This window comes from Podarcis raffonei, chromosome 13 (assembly GCF_027172205.1).
Source record: "Podarcis raffonei isolate rPodRaf1 chromosome 13, rPodRaf1.pri, whole genome shotgun sequence".
Taxonomy (NCBI): domain Eukaryota; kingdom Metazoa; phylum Chordata; class Lepidosauria; order Squamata; family Lacertidae; genus Podarcis; species Podarcis raffonei.
This window is the reverse complement of record NC_070614.1, coordinates 11,844,546-11,863,954: the sequence shown is the minus strand read 5'-3', so window position 1 is coordinate 11,863,954 and position 19,409 is coordinate 11,844,546. Positions and strand designations below refer to the sequence as shown.

The 19,409-nt window shown below is 42.3% G+C and overlaps 1 protein-coding gene across 1 annotated transcript in view; it reads left to right on the top strand.

The window, feature by feature from the left end:
- The window catches only part of MAP3K3 (mitogen-activated protein kinase kinase kinase 3), a 38,150-nt gene extending 18,944 nt beyond the window's left edge, over window positions 1-19,206 (top strand). Inside the window, exons 5-17 of the mRNA XM_053361814.1 lie at window positions 1,245-1,344; window positions 3,056-3,169; window positions 3,562-3,682; window positions 7,343-7,476; window positions 7,787-7,860; window positions 9,802-9,869; window positions 10,533-10,625; window positions 11,086-11,277; window positions 11,881-12,029; window positions 12,647-12,778; window positions 12,902-13,031; window positions 13,214-13,391; window positions 14,533-19,206. Coding sequence (XP_053217789.1) covers window positions 1,245-1,344; window positions 3,056-3,169; window positions 3,562-3,682; window positions 7,343-7,476; window positions 7,787-7,860; window positions 9,802-9,869; window positions 10,533-10,625; window positions 11,086-11,277; window positions 11,881-12,029; window positions 12,647-12,778; window positions 12,902-13,031; window positions 13,214-13,391; window positions 14,533-14,761 — 1,714 coding nt within the window. The 3' untranslated portion in view covers window positions 14,762-19,206. The remainder of the gene's footprint in view (window positions 1-1,244; window positions 1,345-3,055; window positions 3,170-3,561; window positions 3,683-7,342; window positions 7,477-7,786; window positions 7,861-9,801; window positions 9,870-10,532; window positions 10,626-11,085; window positions 11,278-11,880; window positions 12,030-12,646; window positions 12,779-12,901; window positions 13,032-13,213; window positions 13,392-14,532) is intronic.
- The last annotated feature ends 203 nt before the right edge of the window (window positions 19,207-19,409 follow it).

Genomic DNA, 19,409 nt, shown 5'->3' with positions numbered 1-19,409 from the left:
GTTCATCCTTGTCAACAACAGGAGCAGCCTGATCCAGGATGCAACACAGCACAGTGCTACAACTAACTTGGAAGTGAAACGCCAGCCCCCTTAGCGATCATCCTGTATGTTTTCCTGGTCAAGCAGGTGTCTTTGAAATGGCATGGGGGACTCAGTAGGGTATGGCTGTCTTACATACCCACTGAAAAGAAAAGCTCAATTGTATGCAAGCAGTAATTATGCAGCTATGTAAGACTTGCTCTCAAAATGCATTTCTATGTGTTTGATTTCAGCAAAGCTGCCAGATCTGACCACAAATATTTAAGTCGGGAATGGTCTGCCTAAAATTACCCCAATCCATCATGACTTTGCTGCTCTGAAAAAACCCAGTGGCGGGGTGGGGAAGCTCAAATGCTTATGCGTGTTTAATGAGCTCTTTGCCTTTCATAAGGAGTTTCAGTGCAGATGTGAGCCAAGCTTTGGGCACAGTGTCCAAGTATTATAATTTCAGTTTATTATTGGATGGGTTTCCCATTACTGTATAAAAAAATGTTGTAACTACTGAGTTGTGTGTGGGTTTGTTTGTTTTTTTAATAACGAAGACAGCATTTTTAGATGGTTGAACATAGTAGGTTTTTAAGTTAACTTTGCTTTCCAACATTTAACTAATGGAGAGCTCAAGCAATATTTTTCAAATGCCTGAAAGATCAAGTACAAAGCATAGATCTCAAAATAATTTGCAGTGCCAAAAATGGAGAGCTGGAGGTCCCACAAAAATAGTAAACTGGTTTGGAAAAATCTGGACAATTATAAATATGATCAAATTAACATACGATCAAAGAACCCAAAATGAACAATAAAATAGATTTTTTGAACTGTGGTCACTATTTATTAGGCTTTGGAAAGTCAAATTTCACAATTAGTATACAGCCATATAATATTTTTGCATTACTGCAAGGGTATCACACACATGCTGTATAGAGTAGCATATGTTTATTTTTCTTAATTCAGTTTGCTTGCTTTTTCATGTTTGTTGTATATTAACATATATACTGTTTAGATGGCAGAATATCTTCTAAATTGATATTTTGTCAGTTCTCACGCACAATTATCATATGTGTGAAGCTGATGAGCACCTAAGAATCTCAGCACATGGTTGGTTAACAGTTTAGGGAAAACACTGCTGCTTATGTAACTGCTTTTGTTGCATGGATTGTTTAGAGCTCATTCTGTTTGTATTATCAGTATCTTTCTATCTCATTCAGAATTATCACTTTTGCCCGGCCTGTCCACTATGAAGATGTGCAGCAGAAAGTGAAAACAGTTTTTGGGCAGCCGCTAGATCTCCATTACATGAATAACGAGGTACCAAAATACGCCCACATTTTCTTCTCAAACAGTGCTATTCAGATCCAAGGAGAAATACCACCACGATGAAAAATCCAAACACCTTGGCAAGGGTGGGGCATGAAAAGAGGCAAAAGTAGCTTTTCACATGGACAACTAACACACTTGCCCAGATCAAGGTAGTCCCATGAGGGGACAATATTACCAAAGTTTGCAAGTGTATTTGTTTGCAAGTACACTTGCAATTTGCAAGTGTATTTGTGGGCTGAAGATATGAGCCCTTTACCGGCTCCCTTTTCAGGTGGCAGAGCAGATGGAAACCTTGCCCGTTCATTTGTACCACCGCAGTCTGCAATGTGGCAAATAGTTATACAGTGGTGCCTCGCAAAACGAAATTAATCCATTCCGCGAGTCTCTTCGTCTTGCGGTTTTTTCGTCTTGCGAAGCACGGCTATTAGCGGCTATTAGCGGCTTAGCGGCTATTAACAGCTTAGCGGCTTTAAGAAGAAGGAAATAAACTCGCAAGAACTCGCAAGACGTTTCGTCTTGCGAAGCAAGCCCATAGGGAAATTCGTCTTGCGGAACGACTCAAAAAACGGAAAACCCTTTTGTCTAGCGAGTTTTTCGTCTTGCGAGGCATTCGTCTTGCGGGGCACCACTGTACTGTGTTGTATCCAAACTTAGTCATGCTTACAGAATTGAGTTCATTGAGCCAACTCCAAGCATGACTAAGTCTGGATACAACTCACTGACTTACCCTTAACAGGAATGTTTTTTAAAGATTAGAACGAGATAATACATAGCATTTGAAACACTTGAAATCACTAAACAGATGTTAAGTACAGTCATACCTCAGGTTGAAGTAGCTTCGGGATAAGTATTTTTGGGTTGCGCGCTGCGGCAACCCGGAAGTAACGGAGCACATTACTTCCGGGTTCCGCCGCTCGCACAGACGGTCAAAAGGACGTCATGCGCAAAAGCGGCAATTCACGACACGCGGGCATGGGTTGCATTTGCTTCTGGATGCGAACGGGGCTCCGGAACGGATCCCATTCGCGTCCAGAGGTACCACTGTATTGTATCTGCCTCAAGAGAGCAAGGAATATTCTTAGGGACGACTCACAACCCGGCCAGCACCTCTTTAATCTCCTACCTTCAGGCAGGAGATACAGAAGTATAGTCAGCCGCACCAACAGGTTAACACCCGTGGGCTGTTGGGCTGCTGAATGAAAAAAAAAAATTAGTGGTGCAATTGACTTCCAACAAGCACACAGAGTGCTAACAAGACTGAGTGTATGTGTGTGGGGGAGGGGGCTCGTTTAAATGCACTGCACACAGGTGGTGTAGTGACAATAAAGGTCTGTTCTATTCTATTCTCTCCTCTCTCTGACCCCCACTCCACCCCTTCTGAGACGGTTTTGAGTTTTTTGCAGTCTGTATCAAGAAGATTGTGTGGCTGGAATATTACCTGCCCGCAAAAATAACACAACCAGAAATATATCCGGATATTCAGGGGTACTATAACTTGTTTACAGCCTTGAGCCTTTGTAAGTTTAATTCAGAGTAAGTCTGTTAGTTCACTGGGCTTTCTCTCAAGTAGGTATACATAATTCAACCTAAGAGCATTTAAATTTCTATCTTGCTGTCTCACTATTTCATCCCTTTGTTGCCTGCAGGATTTAAAATGAAATTTTTTTACTAACTGAGTGCCTGTTTTCTTGCATTGTAGTTATCTATTCCTTTGAAAAGTCAAGATGACCTCAATAAGGCAATAGATCTGTTAGACCGAAGTGCAAATGTGAAACGCCTTAGAATATTACTGCTGTCTCAGGACAGAAACCATGTAAGTAAAAATAACATAATGTGCTGCAGTCTCATTTTTGCTATAAGCCCTTACCAGTCATTAAGCAAAACAGTGATGCCCAGTCCACAAGGTGGGTTTGGTCCCCTGTTCCACTCAGAGCCTTGTTGCGATAAATAGAAAACCCAACAATTGAAAGCAGGCTTTATCATCCCAGTTGGAAAGCAAAGGAAACATCTGTGGAGCCCACTGTTTTGTATAGACCACCAAACTACATGATCTGACCCCCCAGAGCAAATGAGAATATATTTCAGACTGCATTTCTAGTTGCAACGATCCTCTTTTTCTCCCTGGGCTGCTAGTCCTTGGAATTAAAATATTAAGTCCCTCCAAACTCAAATTACTTATTTTTTTTCTTCCTCCCTCCCTAACAGACCAGTTCATCATCCCATTCTGGAATGCCAAAGCAAGTCAGAATCAAAACTTCTCAATCCATGGGAGATGTGAACACTGCCTTCCAGCCACCTGAAACCAGAAGCAGGCACTTGTCCATCAGTGAGTACTAGTGGCCTGGAAGCCAAATTTTTGACATTAATTTCAGTCTATACTAGCAACAATTCTCTTCTTCCAAACACTTTAGGCTGTGACTTACAGCCTCTAAAGTTTCCCTTTTTTATTAGATATTTGAACCATCATTTTCAGTTGAGCACACGCACACATATACATGTGGAGAGAAACATTAAGAAATCATGAGAGGACAATTCAGTCTTCTAGGACAGTCTCTTGCCTCTGACTTGAAAGTCAACATTATTGAAACAAAAAACTTTAGGTTTTAGGTGTCAGGCCCCCATCCCCAAACCCAGTGACACCAGCTATTATTTGAAAGTAAGGAAGAGGTCTTTATTCAGTCTGATAGCAGTACATGTCCACAAGCAAACATATGGTCCAGGAGTCAAGGTTCTAAGTTACATGAGCAGGGCAAGTGGTTCATATCCTTAAAGGAAGCTGTGATGTTGTACCAGCAGTTGATAAGCCCTTCCTGCCAAGCTTTTAAAGATGGGAGTGGTGCAAGCTCACTCGCAAGACTCTCTCTGCCTGTGGTTTTGCTATGCACGCATATGCGTGCTCTGTCAGAGTGGGTACATCTGATTCGCCTTCATAAGTGGCACCTGTCTCTCAGTGACAATACCGTGTTGTCCAGCTCTGCCAGCACTTCTTCCTGTTCAGCCTCTCCCTCTGGCTGGCCGAAGTCCTTCCTTCTCACGGATAAGGTTCTGCAGCAGCAGCATGGGAGAGAACCAGCAGATCTTCTTCCTTCTCTCTGACATTTGAAACCACAAGGGGAGGACCTTCCAGCCCCCCATCTGCTGCTTCTCCTTCCTCTTGAGCTTGGAGCTTTGTGTGCCGGATCCTGACCGAGCCAAGGGGCCCATGACATTGGGCTATGATTCTAGTTTTTGTTCCAAATCAGTTTTATTCATCCATACTGGATTACTGCACTGTTCTCTGTGTTGGACTGCCTTCAAATATGGTCCAGAGTCTACAGTTGTTACCAACAGTGGCTACTAGAATGTCCTGGAAGCCAACAATTGTACCATATGACAGCGATCTAATATTAACTACATTGGTTACCTGTTTGTTTCTGGGCTCAGTTTAAAGCACAGGTGCTTATTTTTGAAATCTTTAATAGATTATTGATTTTATTGATTATTTTATTTCTATATAACTTAATATATTCAAAATATCTAAGCGGTGTACCAAAAGCTGAAGCAACAACAGTCAACTTAAACAAAATATTACAAAAAACAGTTACATATAAAAATGTTACATTAAAACAAAGTTGCTAATATATATATCTCAATTCATTTTCCTTCTGATGCACCCTCCCCTCTCAGCCTCCGGGTTCTCACTCAGGATCCAACAAACTCTCAGCCCACTCACAAAAGTCTCACAACGAGAAAAGTTCCCTGGAAACAGCCGGTGTAACCTTAGTCTCTCACTCCAGACTTGCTTTTTATGGGCAGGCCCAAGGTGGCTGATCCTTCCTTAGGCTGCCCACAGCTGTGTCCCATTCAGCTGTACTCTGTGCACTGAGTTCCAGATACAGCAGGTTTACTGAGTTTCCCACAGGGTCACATCTCTTCTGTCCTCTCCTCCTCCTCCAGTTGCTTTAATAGCATCGAACCTGGTAATTTCAAGGGCACCTTTGTTGATATGACACTGCCTGTCTACCCCCTGAGTCCACCCCCTCCCCAAAGGCATACTCCTGCATTGTCCCCTGAGACAGACAAATGCCAGGAACCTAAGACTGGCCTTGGAGAACCTGCTCTCCAACCCCTTACCATTGGAAGTATGTTAGGCAGGCCTTTTCAGTGGTGGCACCAAGACTCTGGAATAGCAGTCTTCTGGGAGATGCAGCAGGCTTCATTTCCTTTCTTCATTTAGGTAGATTTAGAAGACTTATTCACTCAGACAGGCTATTACTGCTCTGCTATTTTTAAAGTTTTCTTGGTTTATGCTTCTGCTTAGTTGTTAATGTAAGAAATATTTGTGTTTTAACATTTTATTTGCTTCAAGTGCAGGCTGTTGTAGATAAACAGGATAGAAGTAATAATGGATTTACAAGCGCAGTTTTAAAGGGCATGGGGAACTAACCCTTAAGCAGATAAAGTGTCTGCCTTCAAACAATTCGTAAAGAAAAAATACTTATAAAATAATTTGATACACTCCTATCTCGGTGATCTTCAGAAGAATGAGGGATGGTGCTATGACAGGTCATCTTGGCCATTGTGATGAAAGTGTTCCATGCAAAAAAGAGAATCAACTCTCAACCTGAAAGAGGGCTTAATTCCTTATTTGAAAATCTTATTTCATGGTTTGAAAAGGAGCTTACCCTTGACTCACAACACAATATCATAGCCTCCTGCTTCCTCCATTAGCCAGAAGATGGTGCTAGTGTATTGCAAGTTTTCATTGTAAGGAACAAAAAGAATTCTCTTTGAGTACAGTGGTACCTCTGATTACGAACTTAATCCGTTCCAGAAGTCTGTTCTTAAACTGAGGCACTTTCCCTAATGAGGCCTCCCGCCACCGGTGCCCTTCCACCGTTCCGTTCGTAAACCGAGGTAAAGTTCGCTAACCGGAACACTATTTCCGGTTTTGCGGAGTTTTTTTACCAAATAGTTCATAAACAGGGCTGTTCTTAAACCGAGGTACCACTGTACATGCTAAATATATATTAACCTTTAAAATTTGGTTGCCTGGAGCTCTTTAAACACAAAATTTTAAGAGAAATCTGCAGGCTTATTTTAAAATTTGAAACAGTCATACGGAGGCAGCTCTGCTTGAGGTTGGGTATTTCAGCATACTGACAATATAAAGTGCGAAGATTCTCAGAAACAGCAAGGCTTAGGTGACTTCTCACACAAAGTATGAGGTTGTCTCGGGTAAGGTGGAGAAGGTAGTGATGGCTCTAATCTCTTTAATTTTGAGTTACATTGTGCCCCCGTGGCAGCCATTTTGTGACAGGCACCTCCAGCACACTTTTAAAATTCAAAATATGCCTGCTGGTCCGAGAAGGTTGGCAATTCGTTACTTAAATTAATAGTTTCATCTAACTGCTTCCATGTGAATCAAGCAGAACTAAAGAAAAGAAGCCAGAAGGGTTAAAATTGATCAGAGTCAATAGTCAAATATGAGAACGGGGGGGGGGGGGGAGACTACTTTTAAACTGCGGAGCAGCATCCAAAACACACCCTGTAACAGAGAAAATACTTCTAAGGGGTTTTGACAGCACATCTTCTAGCGTTCCTGTGTTGGCAACAGCCCACATTTGAATTTCCATAAAATAATTGAACTAAGCATCAAGTGCAGCAGGTCTAAAATGATGGCCTTTTGTTTAGAAGAAATTCACACTAAAGAATAGCCTTTTCTCTATTCCAGGGGTGGGGAAGTGAATCCAGCCAATGGACTGGACGCAGAACTGCCCCACCCTCACAAACAAGCCACTTTTGACAGGTGGATGGGGCTGTCAACATGTCAATTATCTAATACCATAGGATATACTCCGAGCCTCTCAGTTGTCTCTTTGCAGTTACTCTGAATAACATTGTCCCTGAGTCTTTCAAAAATGCAGGAAAGAACAATTCTGTCCCTCCTCTGCTCAGGTGCTCTTGACCTTGTGCATCCCTTTAATAAGCATTTCAAAATCTTCAGGTTCTCAGACCACAGGTCGAAGTTCACCACCTCCGGGGTATGTTCCAGAGAGGCAGCAACGAATCGCTCGTCAGGGGTCCTACACCAGCATCAACAGCGAAGGAGAATTCATTCCAGAGACCAATGAACAATGCGTGAGTTCAGTAAAGTGCTCCTCATCTTTGAGTATTACATAAGAAGCTGCCTTTATACCATGTCAGGCCTCTGGTCCACCTAGTAATTTCTACCCTGCCAGCAGTTTCTTGTGGTCTCAAACAAGAGTCTCTTCCAGCTTTATCAGGAAATGCCATGGATTGAACCTGAGACCATCTACCTGTGTAGCACATGCTCTTGTCTGAGCCACAGCCCTTTCCCAACTTTCTTGGTAGAGTTCTCCATTCTGCCTTTTCGTATTGTATTGTGTCTTAAATTATATTCAATTTGACTTTCTGTGACCTCTCCTAGATGCTGGATCCTTTAAGCAGTGCTGAAAACTCTATATCTGGCAGTTGTCAGTCGTTGGGCCAGTCAGGAGACAGGTATGGACCTTAATGGGTTTGGAATCGATTTTACTGTCGTCCAATTTCTCCTCAGCATGTTTGGGTTGCTAATGAATTTTCCTTCATGTGAGATTGACAGGGAACCTTGGGGTGTTTCTCTCTCTAGCATTATTTGTCTTGTCTCATTTGTGTTAGCTCTTTTCTTCATAGAATCGTAGAGTTGGAAGGGACCACAAGGGTCATCTAGTCTAACCCCCTGCAATGCAGGAATCATTTGCCCAACGTGGGGCTCAAACTCACGATCCTAAGATTAAGAGTCTCATGCTCTACCGACTGAGCTATCCAGATGAATTCAGTTACATCTATTTCTTTGCTTCTGGCATTTGTGGGTGAATTGTAGATACTCAAGGACCCTTAGGAAGTACAGATATTGTTAGTCTATTCCTGGCATAGACCCTGTAGTAAATAATAATAATAATTAATAATTAATAATTAATAATTAATAATTAATTATTATTTATACACCGGCCATCTGGCTGGGTTTCCCCAGCCACTCTGGGCAGCTTCCAACAGAACACTAAAAATACAATAACCTATTAAACATTAAAAGCTTCCCTAAACAGGGCTGCTTTCAGATGTCTTCTAAAAGTTTGGTAGTCAAAGTCAAAACGGATTTAGTTTACCACTAAATTCATTTTATTGGTCTCCATACAGTCCCTTACTGTTGCAAGCATGGGTTCAGCACCTCTACCGCTTCCCTTGAATATGATGGGAGAAATACTGGTCATTGGTATACTGATGACACCTTACTTCAGAGCCCTAGATGACCTGGCCAGCAGTTTCATGTAGATGTTAAAAAGTGTGGGAGATGAGATGGAACCCTGCAGGACCCTATGGTACAGACGCCATGAGGACAAAGCAGTATTCTTCCAGCACTACCTTCTGGAATTTAAGTAGGAATTGGAACCACATTGCCCCTAAACCTGTCGTGCCTCAGAATCCAATTCTGATTCCAGAGGAGATAGCTTTCACCTTTCTTAGATGCTGGATAACTCTTCCCCATAACTACTAGCAGTCCAAGAGGGGATCCAGTCTTCCACTTTTCCATTTTTAGGGGACACAGGAAGCATTCCACCCTTCTGCAGCACATGTCTATGTCATAGAATACAGCCTCTTTAAAGCACAATCAGGTTTTGTCCTAGGAGAGAGGGCTTCACCACTCTCTGCCATACTATATAAAAGACCAGTGCTGAAGCAACACTTGCTGATCTTTCTTTCCAGTATCCAGCTTAGGTGAATCTGATATCCAGTCACATCCCAAAGCTTGCTCCATATGAGCTCTCCGTGTTCCTGACTCTTGGCTACCTGCCCTATACCTTGCCACACCTGAACAGAATGCCCCCGCTCTATGGTATCTGATATTGAAAGCTGCCAAGAGGTCCAGGATAACTAGTAGTGTTTCAGTCCCCTTGTCATAGGTTATCGCATTGCATCAGGGTAACCAAATCAGGTTCTTTGATGACAAAAACCAAATGGGAATGGATCCAGATTGTTTAGCTGGATAACTTGCATTACTATAATGAGGAAAGCTGTATTTTGCCCAACGAGGGAGGAAACTGGATCTTATATTTTTAAGAATTTAAAAGATACATTAAAATTTAAAATATATTCTAAAAAATTGATTGCATCTTTGGGGTGGGAATTTTACAGTTAGCTTTCTGCCCTGGCTGAATTTTTCTGAAAGTGATACCCAGTTTGTAGATGGGGGAACCCAACATTCTCTGTTCAGTTATGCATATGTTTATATGCAGAAACCCCACAATACTGCATTGGATGTGAATAAATGATTGTAATTTGTTCAGGTTTAGGCTATCCAGCTTCTTCCTAAGTTGTGAGAGGGGCATCACATTAAGTTGTAACACAGGCCATTCTTAGCCCAGTTTATAGGTACAACTCTTAATTCTTTCTCTCTCCAAACAGTCTTTCCTACAGAAAATCCTGCATGTCCAGGGCCCAGAGTTTCCCAGACAACAGGCAGGATTTTTCAGGTATGTCTGTATAGTTTTTAAAATAATTATTTGAGCTGATGGTTGTTGACAGATAACAGGAGAAAGAAACTCCTACCTTGTTTGTTTCTCTGTTGTGTGTTTGCTGCTCCTAGTCAAGATTCTATATTCTCTTGTCTGATTGCAGAAAGACATTTTGAAATGTGCAGACAACTTTTCTGTCGCTTGCCAGCAGTTACCTGGCTTCCAGTCTAATCTAGGGTGGAAGATACTGATGTGGAGCCACAAATCTTTTGCCTCTCCCATTCCTTTGCCACTGATCGGTTGAATGTTGCTGGTTTTCAGGATATGTGCTTATGCATTGCTTTCTCTTCCCTCCTGAAACCGCCTGTAAGGAGGAGGTTGACTGAAACGAAGAAACTTTAACTACCAGAAGGGCAAATATGAAAATAAGCTAATAAGTTATACTGTGGGCTGCATTTTTCAGACAAAGTGCTGTGTGCCAACTGCCCTGCCATCTCAGTGGAAAGGGAGATGGATTTCAGTGATCTGCATAGTTCAATGGGTTCTAGAATTTAAGATTTAAACATATTTAGCGAACCTTTTCTTCCAGTCATGAGACTCGTGGATTTCCCTCCACTTTGGGTCATTCATCTGTGCATGTTCCTTAAGCTAACTTGTTTTGCTTTGTCTCACTCTATCCAGATCGTGAGAATCAAATCTATGACAAGGCAGAGAAAGGAGGGACCTACCCTCGGCGTTACCATGTCTCCATGCAGCACAAAGATTATAATGACGGTGGGTGTGCTTGCACTGCAAGAAAGCACCCTGCTTTTTATCTTAATGATAGGGTTGCCGTTAGACATCTCTCCCAAGGGGAACTATCTGCATTTCCCTAGTTGGCTAGGCCTCTCTGCTTCTCTGACTCACTTTTCTTGAAATTGCTTGGGAGAACTCAATGGAAGCAGGAGGAGTGACAAATACAAATGAGAGTATGAATTTCCTTCCTTCTCTTTTCCTGTAGTTGAATAGCTCAAGAAGAACAGAGAGAAACTCTTTCTTGCATGCGAACCAAGTTGTTGGCCTGTGCACTACAAGATTAATCCAGAGCAGAGTTGTCCAGAGCTTAGGTTTTTGCTAACTCAGAAGTCATGCCTGCAAAGGCTTCTTGCTCTGTCCCCAGCCCTGATTCCCCACCCCCACCCTCTATCCAGGCAGTTTTATTTGCAAACTTTTCTTTCATAACGTTTTCTAACAGGACGGAGGACCTTCCCGCGTATTCGACGTCACCAGGGTAACCTCTTCACACTAGTGCCATCAAGCCGCTCCTTGAGCACCAATGGGGAGAACCTTGGCCTAGCAGTGCAGTATCTGGACCCCCGGGGGCGCCTGCGGAGCGCAGACAGTGAGAATGCTCTCACCGTGCAAGAGAGGAACATTCCAACCAAATGTAAGCAGCCTGTTCCAGATTTGCGAAATGTAGCACCAGACACTATTGTGCTTTCCAGTGCATTCAAGATGGACAAAAGGAAGCACGTGTTCAAATTGATACAGGGTTTTGTGGTGGCCACTAACACAGGTGGCTTTTTAACAGATAAAATTGACTCTCAGTGGCTCTACACCCTGAGGGTTTGGAATAAAGCTTCTGTTTACCAGGTACTAAGAATGAACAATAATATGAGATGCTATGTCTTGTCATGCTTATGAGTTTTCCTGGGGCTACTGACAAGATAGAGTGCGACACTACATCAAACTGTTTGATGTTTAATATCAGTTCTTATAAACTGCAGAAGGACAAAGAGAAATGTGTGAAAAGCTGATGTTGTGGTCCTAAAGGCCCATCAAGCAGAAGTCAAGTTTTAAAAACTCTTATCATCAGAGCCAAACATTATATGCCACACCTTGAATCTTTGATAGGTAGCATCTCTAGCTTGGAGACTGGAATTATCTCCTTCATTTAGTAATGCAGGTATAAATAGCGTCTGTTGACGGGTGTAGAAGACTATTCTTGAGGATGACATTATAAACTGAGAATTCCTTCTGTATTTGGCAGCCCCAAGTGCCCCAGTTAATTGGCGGCGAGGGAAGCTCCTGGGGCAAGGCGCATTTGGCCGTGTGTACTTGTGCTACGATGTGGATACAGCCAGAGAACTTGCAGCGAAACAGGTCCAGTTTGACCCAGACAGTCCTGAAACAAGCAAGGTACTTGAACGATAGCACTGGGAACACTGACTAAAGTATATGTTCGTATTTGGAAATACCATGCTAAGTAACAGACATTCGAACGAAGCATGGTTTGTATAGAGATATCATGGTTAGTTCTTTCCCTTAGAATCCCCAAATGCAATCCCACTGCACTCAAGACTGCCAAATTATTTACAAAACTTCACCACGTCACCTTTCCCTTTACCATTGGCTGGCACAAGTAACCAACACCTTTCCCCAAGTAGGCTAGAGAAGCCAAGCACTTGCCTGTTTACTGGTCTTTGACCCTTAGTAATCAGCTAATAGTAACCATTTTGTTAATCTGGTTACCACCCTAATAGAAATAATTCAGAGTGGAAATTGTTAATAACGTCAAAGTAGTGGGAAGACTAATTTCTAGGCAAGTTCTTGCTGAGAACTTGTCACTGCTGCCAAGTTCAAATGTGGTTCAGTAGTCAGCTGTCCGGACCTGAGTGCTTTATCCCACAGTTTCCCCCAGTTTGGACATAATGGGAAACTGATTTAACAAAGCACAACATCTTCCTCAATGGGGGAGCATGCAGGCACACACATTCTTAGCGCAATGAACTAACTGGCTCTCTTCATGCCTGCAGGAAGTGAGTGCTTTGGAGTGTGAAATTCAGCTGTTGAAGAACCTTCAGCATGAGCGCATTGTCCAGTATTATGGGTGCTTGAGGGACCGAGCAGAGAAGACCCTGAGCATATTCATGGAGTACATGCCAGGGGTAAGAATTGAGCTAGTCCGCTAGAAAGTGATTGCCGTCTGCTTCTGACCTGCAGTGGATTTGCAAGATTATTTCCTTGTTGTTGAAGCCCTCTTCAATACCTTTCCTGCTTTTCCTGTGAAGGGTTCTGTCAAAGACCAGCTGAAGGCCTATGGTGCACTGACGGAAAATGTGACCCGGAAGTACACTCGGCAGATTCTTGAAGGAGTCTGTTACCTTCACAGCAACATGATTGTACATAGGGATATAAAGGGTAAGAGATGCCCACGTGACTTGAGCCAGTTCCCTCAACCTGGTCTCTTCCTCTTCTTGGCTCCCCTCTTCATGTATTGACTGCTAATACCCTGCAAATTAGAGTTAGTGACAGGCTTTGAATCACTGTTGCTTCCCTCTCCCTCTCCCTCCCCATCTCCCTCCTTCCTTCCCCCTTCTCAGGAGCCAATATTCTCCGGGACTCTGCTGGCAATGTGAAGCTTGGGGACTTTGGGGCCAGCAAACGGCTGCAGACAATCTGCATGTCTGGGACCGGCATCCGTTCTGTCACTGGCACGCCCTATTGGATGAGTCCAGAGGTGATCAGCGGCGAGGGTTACGGAAGAAAAGCCGACGTCTGGTGAGAAGTTGCTTTGTTCTGTTTGTTTGGTGCATAGTTCTAGCCAGGATTTCTGTGTACCTGAAGTCCATAAACTTTTAACCTTCTCACTAGGAGTACAAGGAACATTTCTGGAAAAGGAAAGTGACATTTTTGTCCAGAATACCCCTGACTCAAATGACATACTTGGTTAGTCTTGCAGCTGCTTGTATCTGCTCTGTGTTTGGGCAGGGACTGAGTTCACTTCCTAGCAAGGATTAATTTTATGTTGTAAAAGGTGGCTGACCCTCTGACCACTAGCTCTAGGTGTGTAAGGGTAGCTTTTCAGTGATAAGGGGCTGAACTTTTAGAACCAAGAGCAGTTTTTCCATCATCATTATCTTTATGTGTACCCCATCCTTTCTTCAATTAATTCTGCCTTGAGAAGTGTTCTTCATGCTCAATTCTTGTCTCTCCTCCTAAGAAGCCAAACACTTGAGTGTCTACAAATGTGTCCTTGACACATTTCTGAGTGTGTCCTTTATCGCATATCTGCAAGGCTAGCGTTTAGGCTGCCTCTTACATTTTTTTAATAAAAAAAAATTAAAGCTCCTGCCGTGGCCACATCTGGAAGAGCTTCAAGCCATTCTTCTGTGGCCTTTTCTTTGAATTTCCAGGGCTGAACTCTGATAGAATTAACTTCTGTACATGTGTACTGTAGGAATAAAATGAGTTGTGTGAGTTCAGTGGATCTCCAGAAAAGGTATTTCTCCAGTTGAGTTATGTAAGAACATTTGTCATTTTCTCTAGCTTTGTTCAGAATTGAAAGTTGGATCTGGCGTAATTTGACTTGGCCAAAGAGATGAAGAATTTTAAAATAATCTGGCTTCTGGGTCACTTTCTTTTTCAGCTTTGTTTGATATTGGTTATGTATTCAGCCCTCTATGTCCTGATCCTCCTGAATGATTCACAAAAGCTTATGCCCCAATTTATTTGTTAGTAAGGTGCCACAAGCTTCCTTGCTGTTGTTTTTAGGTTGCAACAGGCTAATTCCGCTTCTCCTCCTTAATTTATCTTGATTGTGCCCGTTGTGTGGGTGTCACGGGAACTGCCACAAGAAACTCCAGCGCTTCCTTTCGTTTTCTAATACAGATAATTGAATTCTATGTTCTCCCATCCCCAGGAGCCTTGCCTGTACTGTTGTGGAGATGCTAACAGAGAAGCCGCCCTGGGCAGAGTATGAAGCCATGGCAGCCATTTTCAAGATTGCCACACAGCCAACTAACCCCCAGCTGCCTTCCCACATTTCAGAAACTTGCCGGGACTTTATAAAGCGGATCTTTGTAGAAGCCCGGCAGAGACCCTCAGCTGAAGAGCTGCTCCAGCATCCCTTTGCACAGCTCCCATACTGAATTGCCCTCCCCAGAAACAGTACTTCTTCCTTGGCTTTTAGCATTTTCTCCTTGGGAGGATGCTGTGCTGTGGCCCTTATCCGAGCAGCAGCTCCAAATAAATGCTGGCACAGCTGTCTTATTTGCCTAGAGAGGCGGTCGGTGTTTGAGGAGCAAGGCAGGGACGTCAGTTGCTTTTATTTGGACAGATTCTTCTTTGGATTGATGCTTCTAGTAGCTGTGCAACCTACATCTGCATCTCTGTCCTTACCTGTGCTGCTGCCATGGAATGTTTGGTGGCACGCTTCCCACAAGCACATGAGCTGGGAGCGGCTTAGGAACCACCTCACTTGAATGTAGCTGTGTATCAGAAGCTGGTCCAAAGTGGAAGGAGGCTTGTGAGATCAGAACTTGTGATAGCTTCTAAAAGCTACAAAAATGTGTGTTGGCTAGCATTCTGTGTTTCGCAGTTCCCCAGGACTATTGTCAAGTGCCACAGAGAACATGGACTCAGTTATTATATATAATAATTATTATATATTTTATTAAGTATTCAGCATCTGAAAGTGTTCAGAAAATATTGATTTAGAAGAATATGTGAATAGTGTTGTTTTTTTATATAATGACAAACCCAAGGAGCTGGAGGCAGAGTTGTACTTTCTTTCTGTTTGCCTTTTAACTCTCTCCTATCCACATTTCTGGATGATGAGATGGGGGTTACAGTGGAACACAAGCACAACGAGGCCTACACAACAGTGGCCCCTGAATGAAACGAGGGAATCGAGCTTCATTTTGACAGGGCTGTCTGAAGGTGCAATTCAGGACTGTGTCTATGCAATAACTGTGCTAACACAGGATTTATTATCTGGCACAAAAATCAGCATCCTAAGATTCAGTATTTCTAACTTTTATTTATTTTAATTTAATTCTTTTCAAAACAAGTTTCTGGTCTTCATGGCTGCAGAGAAACTCTAATAAACATGGAAGGTTTGAGAGGTGCCTAGTGACTTCTTAGAAGTCACAGGGGGCTGAGCAGGATACAGCAGGTGTGGCATGTGCTTAGTGCCTTTGCACAAAGAACAAAAGCCAAATAAATAATCAAAAACAAGAATATATACAGATTTTTACTTTATTTGCATAATTTATTGAGATCATGGAATGTGACATTTTTATGGATTGTTTTAGCACAGAGTATCACATGCTGGATATAGACAGGGGTGCTGTAGGATAGCTATTGCTCGCAGCTGATGAGAAAGAGCCCTGCATTGGGAGTTTAATACAGCTGGCCTATCATGCAGCAGTTAATAGCTTTCCTATGAAAATGCTGTTCCTTTGAAACTTCAGGCTCTTCTGTATCTGTTAGATGTCTTCTTCCACCCAGGTATTTTCTGCAGAACAGCCGCTGGTGCCATACTCAGTTTTTTGCCAGTCCTTCAAACCAAAGACATTTCCAGTGCTGCCAAGATCTTATTTCAGGGAAAGGTGAAAGACTGCTGCTAAGCCTAATAAAGACATTTGTTTTGAGGTTTCCATGTGATCTTGGATAAAAATAGTTTTATAAATGGAAGACACATGCCTGAGCAGCACAGGCGAGGGAGATATTTATGCAAAAGCTGTACTTGTGGTTGTGTTTTCATAGAGTCATCTAATCTAGCAGTTGTGTGAAACAAAGGGACAAGGCCTGATTTCAAATGTGCATTATCTTTTGGCTAGGAATCCTGGGGATTTTTAAAGGGGAAGTCATGACAAACTTCATTGCAGGCAATCTAAGCAGCATCCTCTTTCAACTAACTGTTTAGTGGCCAAGGGAAATTTGCTTGTTTTGCTGTATAAAACCTCGGACTGGGAACCAGATGCAGTCAGACAGGGCCCGTGTAACGTAAGGACCTGCTCACATTCCAGAAATGTTTGCTTCAAAAAATGCACTTCCTAGGATAGCTGAGCAATTTGACCAATGTGTTGGGCTGCAAAAAGAATGTGTACTTCTGTTGTGTCATGCTTCCAATCACCTGTTCTTAGCCTTTAAAAGAGGTAAAATTTATCCCTCCTCTTTCCAGCCAAGAGTCATTTACGACAGGCACATTGACACCGTCTTAGGGTAGCCAGCTGTTTTCGTCTCTGCAGAGTTGAGGATTGCTACCATCTCTCAGCTTTTTACAGGGCTACAGATGTTTACTTAAATCACAAGCTGGCAGCCTATCAGCTTGACATGTTGGTTAACATTCAGTACTAGGCGATGCTTCCAGTGGACCTGCAGCAGTATATTTGAAGCAGAATGCAGTCACCATGTGAATAAAATGTAGCAAAGGTAAGAGTTCTTTCCTTGTAGCAATGATAAGGTGTAAATGTAGCTTCTCTGCTCTGTTTAAGGCAGGCATGACCCTCACCACTGGTCCTGTTAGCTAGGGATGATGGGAGTTGTTGTCCCAAAACAGCTGGAGGGCCAAGTTTGGCCATGCCTGGTTTAAGGCTTCCACAATGCTACTTTTAAGACTGGATGCTGTTTTCTGATGGGGCAATCCAGGATTTAAGGAAGTACATAGCTTGATTTGTTCCTTTCAGGTAATGGAGGCTCAAAAAACCTGCAGTGATTCTCTCACACACCCCCTTTATCTCACCTGCCAACATGTTTGAAGGACTTGAAGAGAGGCCTGAAATGTTTGTTGTCCTGAAACATGCCCACCCTCAGCCCAAACTGTGGTCTGTGTATCCTGTGACTTGGCAAATGCCCGGCAACAGGCTCTCCTTCCACCTGTCTCCAATAATGTGATTATGTTGGCTGGGCTCCCCCTTTGTATGATACACTCCAGAACCCAGACCCAGAGCCTCTGATTAAGCCTAAGAAATAAGCCAAAGCATTACTTGTATGGTCAGCAATGCACTTTTACAAATGTGTGTATATCATTCCCTATTTGTTAAGCTTTTTACATCATGTAAACAAATGATGGTGCCTCTTATCTTTTTTATTTATGCTGTATTTGTTGGTTTTTATAGATATGTATAGCAACTGTTATGGGATGGGAAAGAAATTGACACCTTCATGAATTTTAAAAGTGGGGAGAGAAGCAGCTGGTTTTGCAGAAAATTTGAATATAGTTTTATAACAAAATGTGTTAAGCCAAAATACCTCTTTGTTTCCTCATGCACCCATTGGGCCAGTGGGAATGTTGAATTCGTTTCATAGAAATAGCATAGATCCCAAAAATAAAATATCTGGAATGGGTTGTTTTATGAGCAATCTATCCATAGGCTTTGTCCAGGAGACCTGGTTAGGTTTATTACAAATCTGATTAAATTGTTGCAGCGCACAGTATCACCAGTGTAAATCTTACTTAAGTTACTGGATGGGCACATCCATTTGCATAAACTTTATTGGATGTCTTCAACCTGGATTTGACATTGGCTTGTTGCATATGGATTGATTTACTACTCAAACCAATTTAGAAGGATTGATTTGTCCCTAAAATTGCAGCTAAATCACTTACCAAAAAATGACCAGTAACTTACCCCCTTCAACCATTTCCAGTAAGAAAGTAAATTCCTTCTGTAGTATAAAGCCCCATTAATCTGTTCATACTCATTTTCAAGCACTTTGTGGCCCCCTGATACTTTCATTTGCACTTTTGCTTTCAGTAAGTTTCTTGTCCCCATGGGTGCAGATGAGAAAACAGGTTGCTGAAGGATAAATTGCAAATTTTCCCAGATGGAATTGTAACCATATGTGAGGAAAGAAAATAATGGTGTTTTGGGCTTGGCGTGACGATTCTGTATCCTCCAGGTTCACCCTCTTAATGTTCTGCTAAACAGGATTATTCTGTCTTGGTTACTGTGGGTGTGAATGATTCAAACACATCTTAAAATAGCTTTTTGCATTGAAGAAAGCTACCATTGCCAGACACCCTTTATTTCTTCTCTTATTGGCCTTTAGAAGAACAGCTGCATTCTTGGATGTGTGATATGGGGGCTGTTCTAATATCTGATTTCAAGGTAAAGTTTTAGAGAAGAATATACCTTTATTACATTATAGTCCAAAGCAGTTGAAAGGAAGTCCCACTGACTTTTGCAGAGTTTGCTTCTACCAAGATTGCTGCTTCTACAGCACAGCAGCATGATTCTGAAATTGCTATGTGGAGACTAGAAGATTGCACATTTTGCTTCTCAATCTGCTGATCTGCAATCCAGAGTATTCCCTATAGATTTAAATTGTCTGTATTGGAGTAAGTGGTTTGATTTATTGAAACCTAAAGGGGGGGGGACTTAAGTATTTTTAGCAAGTGGACCATGTGTGCCTCATAAGCCAGCAGCAGCATTGTGAAGTTTATCAACTGAACCTGGAGTGTACAGAAGACCTTGAACCACTTGTGTCTTTCTGTTTTTATAAATATCTATACTGACCGGGGCTTGCAGTGCAAAGCCGGGCCAAAGTATAACTTTTATTTACAATAAAATAACATTTTTGGCTAGTACTGTTTTGTAAGTACCTCTGTTGTTTGGATGCTTTGATTATTTAGAGGCAGCTAAAAGGTCTCTGCTCTTGTCTATATGGCAAGGAGTTCCCTCCACCATCAACCTTCCCAACTTTATCATTGGTATATGCTATTCCCTTTCTGCAAAGTGGAGTGGAATGCAATTTATGAGTGTCTCAACACTAGAAGTCTCTGTAATATCT